The 10,036-nt window shown below is 43.0% G+C and overlaps 1 protein-coding gene across 2 annotated transcripts in view; it reads left to right on the top strand.

Annotated features, from left to right (window-relative positions):
* The window catches only part of SLC25A17 (solute carrier family 25 member 17), a gene marked incomplete at its 3' end in the record, with an annotated part of 36,850 nt that extends 27,151 nt beyond the window's left edge, over positions 1-9,699 (top strand). For both annotated transcript variants that reach the window (XM_084256405.1, XM_084256406.1), the window contains 5 exons: positions 3,403-3,519; positions 5,203-5,348; positions 5,437-5,532; positions 7,294-7,376; positions 9,552-9,699. In XM_084256405.1, the coding sequence (XP_084112531.1) occupies positions 3,403-3,519; positions 5,203-5,348; positions 5,437-5,532; positions 7,294-7,376; positions 9,552-9,699 (590 nt within the window). The remainder of the gene's footprint in view (positions 1-3,402; positions 3,520-5,202; positions 5,349-5,436; positions 5,533-7,293; positions 7,377-9,551) is intronic.
* Between the last annotated feature and the right edge of the window lie 337 nt (positions 9,700-10,036).

Here is a 10,036-nt window from a genome sequence, read left to right on the forward strand (position 1 = left end):
CTGTCATTGTATTATAATCATTGTAGAAATGAATGTTATAATCTCCAAGGATAACTAAGAACCATTATTATTTTTCAAATTCTGGTTGAAACTTAGAAATTTATTATTCCTTATTTTCACAGGGGAAAAAAAAAAAGACCATATAGTTTAATACCCTGGGGAAGAATTTGGGAAAAGAACTTTACAGATAACTTGAATGACAAAGATATTTGCCACTTTTATGAACTTGGGATTTTTGCCAATAACTCCTTTTGAATGCCACTGGTGTTATTGTTAAAATTCAAAATGATTTTCCTGCCCTCTGGCCTTAACTCTGGTCAGGCAGGTTTGTTTCCCTTGTGTATCAAGTTTCATTCCCTCATAGAGAGGAGGGGTGATTAGATTAGTGAGCTTGATTGCCATTTTCTATCATCAGTGGTCACTGCAAATATTTCCAAGTGCATACCCAATTGGATACTTCATCTTTGTTTTCTCTCCTAACAAAGAAGATTCACTGAGGTAAAATTGTTTCAGAGATTTCAGAAGTAAATAACTGTTACAACTATTACTTCCATCAGTCAGTAATTTTAGTGAGTGTCCTCAGTATAACTTACTGTTCCTTCTCTCAATTATGCTTCTATCTTCTTGTAAGTGATTCTTTGTAGAGGAAAATAAAGACAGAAAACAATCATTTGAAGTGGAAGAGAAAAAAAAAATCTCCAGTCCTTAAATAGGTGAACATTGGTGTTCATGTTTTAGAGCTGAAGTAATAGCCACAGTTGGAACTGGGCAGAAGGATTTTCTCCATAGGCTCATAAAAAAGACTCATAGGAAAGAACAGTGTATCTTATCCTTCAGCTGTATCTATCAGGCACTTATACACTTGTTTTTCCTCTGTGGAATATTGGCCTTTGCTTGATTGTGTAGGTTGCAAGTTTCAGTGAAGTTTTGTAGCCTTAAGTATTTTGAATGTCTTTTCCCACAACGTATAAAATGATAGTGGTTTAAAAATATGTCTCCATCTACTTTAGAAGATAAAGTACTTGAACTTCTTAGATAAAAAGCTTTGAAATAGGGCCTCCCCTGGTGGTGCAGCGGTTGAACGCTGGGCCAGCTCGATCCCCAGCCACAGGAGAGGGTCCCACATGGTGCGACAGACCTCTCCTGCCACGTACGCTGCTCCCCTCAGCAGTGTTTCGTCAGTCTGCCTGTTCTGTTCCCCACTCTGGCTCTGGTGAATTCTCTCACCCTCCCGCGCTTCTGACTATACCCAGTGCTTGTATAAATAAATAAATAAAACTTTAAAAAAAAAAAAGCTTTGAAATGCAAAATGTTTTACAGGAACTGTATATTCTTTTCTGTAAGTGCTGTAGTGCATTTTTGTACTAGAGATTGTTCTTAGAATCCTTAGTCATTCAGTTCATGTTAATACTGGGGGCATGAAAGCAGAATTTTAAATAATAGTTAAATTCTAATCTTGGCTACATTGCCTCTGAAGTGTTTTATGTGTGGCTACCTCTTGAACATGAAGGGAATTTTGATTTCTAGTGATTTTTTTTTAATGGACAGCCTATTTTATTTGTTTAGAAAGGTATGTACACCTTGCCTGTCAGTATCCAGGAAGCTTGTCATCTTTGGTCCTGAACTCCCCTGTTTCTTCTTCATGTTAGACAGTTCAGTAGCACTCTCCGGTCTGGTTTTTCTGGCTGTTGAGTTTTCTGTCTGGGGATGTGTGTTATGATGAGTAGGAGTGCTCTCCAAGGCCTGGCAAAAGAGCATGCATTGATACTCTTTTCTCTTGGTCTCTTTGGTACTGGTGCTTTTTAAAAATGAGACCAGCAAGGATATCTATGTAAGATTTTTTCAGGTTCTGATCTCGTGTCAATATGAATATGTTAAATTGTAACCCAAAATGACTCCTTGGTGTTACATGAATCTATGAAAATGTAATAAATACAACTTGCACGATAATTTGAGAATATTATTTTGAGAAATGTGTTTTCACATAATGCTCCCTAAAGAGAGGTAGCAAGGGCCTCCCCGGTGGCGCAGCGGTTGAGTGCTGGGTTGCGAAGCTGCCCACAGCCTCTGCAGCACCGGTTTGATCCCCAGTTGCTCCCCGGCCACCGGAGGAGGGTCCCGCATGGTGCGCAGACCTCTCCTGCCGCCCGCTGCTCCCCTCAGCAGTGTACTTTGGTCCTTCTGCCTGCTCTGCTCCCCACTCTGGCTCTGGTGAATTCTCTCACCCTCCCGCGCTTCTGACTGTACCCAGTGCTTATATAAATAAATAAATAAATCTTTAAAAAAAGAGAGAGAGGTAGCAAGATCTCTTCCTCTCACAACTGTGTGAAACAAATGGAAAAGCAGACTCGATCACTTGACTGTCTCACCAAGTTTGTGCTTGGTCACTCTGTTTTCGGTGGTCTATTTTGAGGTCTCATATCAAAACTTTCTTTCTCCTTTTGTGTCTAAACGACTTTTATTCAAAGATTTCCCTTCCCTGGGGTTGTGCCTTTTGGGTCTTCAGCATGGCCAGAGCCAGGTAGCTCTGAAGCTGTTTGCGGAGTTGGTTCATGGGTTCATTTGTTAAATTTTTACAAGCAAATATAAAGTAAGTGTTACAATGTGTCAGGCATTTTGTTACAACTCTCTGGTATATTTTGTTTTTGTGTTTTTAATCATTTCAGGACTGATGAGGAATATTTTAATATCTCAAGATGGTATTAAATTGAGATCATGTGTTTTCAAAAAAGAAGCCCTTCACTCATTGCATTGTTCCACTCTGAGGCAACCTGGGGGGGCCGAGAGCCCCAACCTTAAGCTTGTAAGGATCATGATGCTTGTGAAGCTGCTTCAGGTGTTCTGTGCTTGCTGCCTGCCTGTCCTGACTCCCTAGGTGATGAGGAGCTCTTCCCGAGTCCCTAGTACCCACTGAAGCACTTCCAGATATCACCACTGTCTTCCTCCTGTCACTAGCACGATACGCATTTAAAACCACGTGAGCTGTTATGTGATCCGTGTAAACTGCCTTTTTGGATCTTATCATGGACTTAAGCATGTGATCAAATAAGAAACTTCACCTCACTTAAAGCCCTATTTTAAAATGATGTTTAAAACTTGTATATCAAAATTATTACTTTGGATGCCTATCAGTTGACAAATAGATTGTCTTCTGTTATACAAGAGGAAATTCATTACTCTTTTCTGTAGAGCCGCACTGCTGTAAGCAGTTTTACCATCAGCAAGGCTTCTGAATTGCTTGTCATTGTGGTGGCTTGTGTCGCACAGAGATTTCTTATGTGGGGCTCCTGGTAGGTCAATGGCAGAGGTGTAAATGAAACACCTGTGTGTGGTCCAACATAAGGCAACAAAGCTTAAAAGGTTACATTTTGCTATCCCTTTGCCTCTCTTTTTTTTTTGAAGGGGTGGTGAATGTGTTGCTAACAACTCCGCTCTGGGTGGTAAACACCAGACTGAAGCTGCAGGGGGCAAAATTTAGGAATGAAGACATTGTACCAACCAACTACAAAGGTATCATTGGTAAGTGTCTCTTGGCTGAGTTCCTGTTTAAAACTTCCCCTTCTCCCCTCCTCCCGCCTCTCGTTACAAATAAATACAAATAAAGCTGAATAACAGGTAACCACAAATCTCAATGTCCAGCAGTAAGCATGTTTAGTACATGTGTCTGTGGATTGATGGGGCTTTTTTTTTAAAGATTTATTTATTTATGCATACAAGAACTGGAGTACAGGCCAGAGGTGGGGTGGGGGGTGAGAGGATGCACCAGAGACAGAGTGGGGAGCAGAACAGGCAGATTGACCAAAGTACACTGCTGAGGGGAGCAGCTGGAGAGTCAGGAGAGGTCTACTGTGCCATGTGTGTCACCTGCCTGGTCGGGAATTGAACTCGTGCTGCAGTGACTGCAGATAGCTTCATAGTGCTGCGTTTTAGCCCCTGCACCACCAGGGAGGCCCATTGATGGGAATTTGACTCAGCGCAGCTGTGGTCACTGTGCTGGGGCAGAGACTCCACAAGTCTCATCCTTTTCCTGGGACCAGGCTGAGCATATTCTTGGTGTGAAGGCAGAAACAAATAAGACACACATGCCCAGTGATGCAAACCTACTCAAGCCCCTTTGGCATCTTGTCTCCTAACATTCATCTGCCTAAGGCACAGCCAATGACCAATCCCAAAGATGATAGAGAAAGTAGGGTAAACTGTGTGGGAGGGGTGAATATTTCTAAGGGATCATCTTTACTTTTTTTTCTAGTGTTACCTCTGGGTAAAGATACTAGATGAATGTCTGATACCCTCAAGCTTCTGCTTTTTAATAGTATCACATTGCAGGTTCTCCTTTCATGTATTTCCATCTTTGCAATGAGAACAGTGGTTTTCTTATAGGCAGCCCTATAAAATGGACTCTAGGGAAACCCTCTTACCTTTTGTTGTACTGGACTGATTTGTGAAACATTGAGACTATCAGTTCACACTTTTCCATAATAACAGAGTTTCCAGGGGTGATTATTACTTACAAAAACTTGACATTTTAGCCCCAGATTGCCAAGAAAAGTTGCCAGTGATTGAAATTGGTCTCTTCTGCTCGCTTAGGCAGCACCATGTGCTAAAATTGGAAGGAGACAGAAGATTAGCTTGGTCACTGCACAGTAATGATAATGCCAGGTGGTGAAGCGTTCCATGTTTGTAAAAATGAAATTGGTCTCTTGATAACTCGGTGACTCTATTGTCACCTTTCTATCAAAAAATAATTAACTGAGGGCCTCCCTGGTGGCGCAAGGGGTTAAGCCTTGCACTGTGAAGCAATCTACAGCCTCTGTAGCACAAGTTCGATCCCCGGCCGGCCGGCCGGCCGGCCAGAGAGAAACCCACATGGCGAGCAGACCTCTCCTCTCTTGCCCGCTGCTCCCCTCAGCAATGTATTTCAGTCAGTCTGCCAGTTCTGTTCCCCACTCTGTTTCTGGTGAATCCTCTCACCCCCTGCATCTCTGGCCTGTACCCCAGCTCTTGTATGCATAAATAAATAAATCTTTTAAAAAATATATTAAAAAAATAATTAACTGATGAACTACCTCCTAAAATTTGATTTGTGAGAAGGAAAGCATGATAGAATCATTATGGTTTGTATTTTGCATACACATGAAGAGAATTCACACTGTCTTCTATGGTTCGGAAATTGTCATCAAATGTCCTTGATATCTTGCTCAGATGCTTTCCACCAGATCATTCGAGATGAAGGAATCTTGGCTTTATGGAATGGCACATTTCCCTCCTTGCTATTGGTCTTCAATCCAGCTATTCAATTCATGTTCTATGAAGGTTTAAAACGACAGATTTTAAAGAAACGAATGAAGGTAATCCCTGATTTTAAAAGCAGCAAATAATAATCTCTGATAGCTCGTTGTTTGGATTGATGTGGTTTGTTTTTCCTTTGGTTTCCAGCTTTCTTCTTTGGATGTGTTCATCATTGGTGCAATAGCCAAAGCAATCGCCACCACGGCCACCTACCCCATGCAGACCGTGCAGTCAATTCTGAGAGTGAGTGCTGGGGTTCTCCCTGCATTTAGTCCTGCAAAATACTAAAACATGCGGTTTCTCTGTTTAAAGCAATGTTCATTAAGCAAGAAAGTGTTCACTTGGCATGTTGGAGCGTTCCCTCTCCGTTTTTCCACTTGTTTGCTAATTTGCTAACTAGGTTGGCGATCACTTGGTTTCCTATTTGGTTTGCAGTTTCTTCCATGGTGTCTCAGAAAACCCATGTGTGGATTAGGGCTCTTTAAGGAATATGATTCCTTTAGTTCATTCAGGAGAGATTAAGGATTTTACTTTTCTGAAGTACTTTCAGATTCCTATTTGTTGGGTTTTTTAAATTCATTTGGTTATTTATTCATTGACATAATAATTAAGCCTCACTCTGTGAGTTGGGTACACTTGGTGAATAAAACAGTTATAGTCTCTGTCCTCATGGAGGTAACAGAGGAGAGAATGAACAGGCAAATAAGCAAAATAAATAGGTAATTATGGGCCTCCCTGGTGGCGCAAGGGGTTAAGCACCGCACTATGAAGCAATCCTCTCACCCCCCACATCTCTGGCCTGTACCCCAACTCTTGTATAAATAAATAAATAAATAAATAGGTAATTACACATCAAGAGCTATAGAGTGATTGGCATTCTGTGACTCCGTGGAGAGGGGAGAGGTATTTTGGGGATGGGCTCCTGTGAGGAGGTGCAGGTAAATCAAGACTTAGAGGATGATAAGGACCCAGCTGTATGAAGAGTGGAGGAAAGGTTGTTCCATGTGGGGGAGCATGATGTGCCGAGAGCTTGGTGAGTCCTCTGACCTAAAAGGTGGCTGGGCTAAGATTGGCTCAGGAAGAGACTGGAAAAGTAGCAGGGAAGCCATACATAGGTGAGGACCAGATTTTCTTCTCACCACAGTGGGAAGCCACTGAAGGGCTTTAAACTGAGGAGGAATGTGATAAGATTTACAATTTCAGAAGATTGCTGTGACTGTTGTGTGGCCAGGTTTGTTCAGAAGGTTAGGAGCAAACTTGGGAGGGCGCTGTCAGGTAAGATGCCTTTTCATTAATACAGGTGAAAGGTGCTGGCAGCCTCCACCTATTTTCACATATTTCATTGCATTATCTCATTGAAAAAGAGAATTAATGGGACCCGTGTACTGATTGTGTAACCAGAAAATTCCAGGGTCAGGCTGTCTATCGCTGCCAGAAGCCAGTTGAACAGGAACTGAATCTCTAGCCCATACTTTGTTGTCAGAAAGCCAGAATGGGATATTTTACCCCAAAACCCCTTCTAACATCTCATCGCAAGCTTACCTTTTTCCAGTGTGTGAAACTGAGTGTTAATCACAAGCAGCCCTCCCACCACAACAACCTGTTGTACTTGGTGGCTGGTCTTCGTTATTCCCAGAGTTGTTGTCTCCTGGGTCATCTTGACCCAGGTATATCCTTTCTTCCTGGGCTTGGGATAACATCCTGTTTTTCTGGTGGCATCAGTGTCTGACACCTCTTTAGGCATCACTGGGGCCAGACTCAGTTCAAAACAAGAGTTTTAGTTCAAAGAAAACATAGTAGTAACCACACGGTGTTTGCATGTAGCCTGTGCTGTGTGTCCGTGTGGATTCCTATACTAGGTGTGGTGCCTTCCCTTTGTCCCAGCCCGTCAGAGGGACACTTTTGTTACCACATGTTGTAAGACACTGTCCCAGCATGGTCTCCTCTACCAGTGGGACTTAAGATAAAGCAGCAATAAACAGTCATCTTTTTCTTCTTTCCCAGTTTGGACGTCACAGACTAAACCCAGAAAACAGAACACTGGGGAGTCTTCGGAATGTTCTTTATCTTCTTCACCAACGAGTAAGGTGAGCTTTGTAGATGTGCCATGTTTTGTCCTTTCAACACCCATCTCTGCTAGGATGTGATTGGATTTACTTATCTCCACTGCTGCCTCGGTGGTGGCAGCCCTCCTGTGCAAAGCTGTGCTCAGACACTACTTATTTTAGGGGCTTAGTGTAAAATGACAGTATTTTGGGAAATTATGCTACTGTACTGGACAGTGCAGTATGCCACGTCAGACTTCTCCAAACTTCTGGTTAGGAATCACCTGAAAAACTTGTTGTAATACAGATTCTTGCCTGCCCTCTTGGGTGGAACCTGGCTGTCTTCATTTCTCAGCACACCCTCAGACTCTGCTGTGAGTGGGTGTATGGAGAGCCTGACTGCTCCTGGGCATCTCTCCTGTGCTGCACCCACATGCCACTTCACTCCCAACACTGCTGGTCACCACATGTGGGGTTCCCCCCACACCAAGCGATACTGTGTGACACCAGCTGTTTGTCTACAATTTAACTCACTGCTTGGAGATGGCATCAGATTACACAGGTTGAGGACTCAGTCGCCTAAAAGGGACCCCAACTTTAGATGTCTCCCAATTATAAGTACTAGGTCTGCATGTTACCCATTTGTGACTTGGCTGCAGGTCAGAGGTTACAGTGACCTCCTTCCCCTTGGATTTGATTGTTTGCTAAAACAGCTCACAGAATTCAGGGAAATAGTTAACATGTACCAGGATAGGATCAAGGACACAGATGAACAGATGAAGAGATTGATAGGATGAGGCCTGGGAGGGTCCCCGGGGCAAGAGCTTCTGTCCCTGTGGAATTGGAGTATGTGGATGTGTTCACCAACCTGAAAGCTCTCGGAACCCCATACTTGGAGGAGTTTTTGGAGACTTCATCACGTAGGCATGATCCGTCATTACTCCATGTCCAGCCCCTCTTCTCTCTCTGGAGAGTAGGAGGTGGCAACTAAAATTTTCAGCCAAGTTTCTAATCATAGTTTGGTCTTTGCAAACTGTGGGCTTTCCAGCTCCTATCTGGTTGCCCACTGAGCGTCACCTAATTAGAATAAAGGACTGTTATCACCCTGGAAATTCCAAGCATTTTAGGAACTATGTCAAGAGCTAGGATCAAAGGCCAAATATTAGAATAAGAGCTGCTCCTGGTGCTCATCATTTAGGAAATAATAAGGGTTTTAGGAGTTCTGTGCCCGGGTCTGGGGACAGAGACCAGAAAATCGCATGTGTATGTCTATTACTTCACAGCAGACCTTGCCTTGGTAAACACCAAGGTGGATTTTCTTGGGGAAACTTAATTCAAGTTAGTGAACTAGAAATTCATTGGTCAAGTCTTTTCATTCCTATTTATCAAATAAGAATAAGTTCACACATAACAGCAAATATATAAAATGTAGAATAGCTTCAGAACAGAACACTTGATGAGCTTCAGTGTCTGCATTCTGGAGTCGCTGACAACCTGACATGTGAGATTGGTTCGCTCTCAACTTTCGGGTTCGGAGGGATCACTGACGCTGAACTCCTGGCTCTAGCTGAAGCGTTCTTCTCTGAGGAGAGCAGTGCTCTAATAGGCTGGTCCTCAGGCTGATGGCATCCCCCTCGTTGCTGGGAACTTGTTAGAAATGCAGATCCTTGAGTCCTGTCCCAGACTCGCTGAATTGGAAACTTTGTGTGTGAACCCAGCAATCTGGTTTTACCAAGCCATTCAGGTGAGTCTGACATGCCCTAAATTTGAGAACCACAGGGTAGGGTTGGAAGATCCAATGTAGGGGAAGCCTGTGAATCAGGTAGTGTTTCCCTTCTGTCTAGTTCTGTTGAGGCTAAAATGATCTAAACCAATTGCCAGCTTCCCTACCACTAGAGACTGTTAAATTGAATTGGGAGAGCATTGAAGATCTAAAGGTTCTTTATTAGATGTCAGATTTTGGCATTAGGGATGTCAGCATTCCACTGATTAATGGTGGCTATAAAGTCAAAGTATTGGGGGTACATGAATACTAAAATTTCCTCAGTCCCCAAACACCTTTAAAGATAATAAGTACTTTGACAACAGAAGCCTGTTGATATCTAAACCTCCATTGATTGGTTGTTTTTCATTGATAGATCCTAAGGGTTAAACTTTTGCCAAATTGTTTGCTTATAAAGAAAACCTTTTATTTTTTTCAAACCTCTTTCCTCATAGGCGGTTTGGGATAATGGGACTCTACAAAGGCCTGGAAGCCAAACTGCTGCAGACAGTGCTCACGGCTGCTCTCATGTTCCTTGTTTATGAGAAACTGACGGCTGCCACCTTCACAGTCATGGGCCTGAAGAATGCACACAGGCACTGAGGCGTGCCCGAGGGGGCTTCCTCCTGCTTGAGGAGAAGTGGTTCTTTCACCCTTGCTCCTTCCATCTCGAACTTTACCCTCATTGGCTTGAAAAGGCTTCGAAGGATAAACACAGAAGACAGCCAGCTGGACCTGTCGCCAACTTCATTTTATGCTGGTTGGTTATATATTGTGGGGGAGGTTGGACTAAAGGTCATATGAAAAGAACACATTGAAAATCTAAAACTGCAAGTCTGCAGGGGAATGAGCTCTCGCTGTCATGTATAATCGCTCCAGTTAAAGTCCTCTTCAATTTACAGGCTGTTCTCTTTCCCTGAACCCACACCTGGGTTTTAGG

This window comes from Talpa europaea (genome assembly GCF_964194135.1).
Source record: "Talpa europaea genome assembly, chromosome: 15".
NCBI classification, from domain to species: Eukaryota; Metazoa; Chordata; class Mammalia; order Eulipotyphla; family Talpidae; genus Talpa; species Talpa europaea.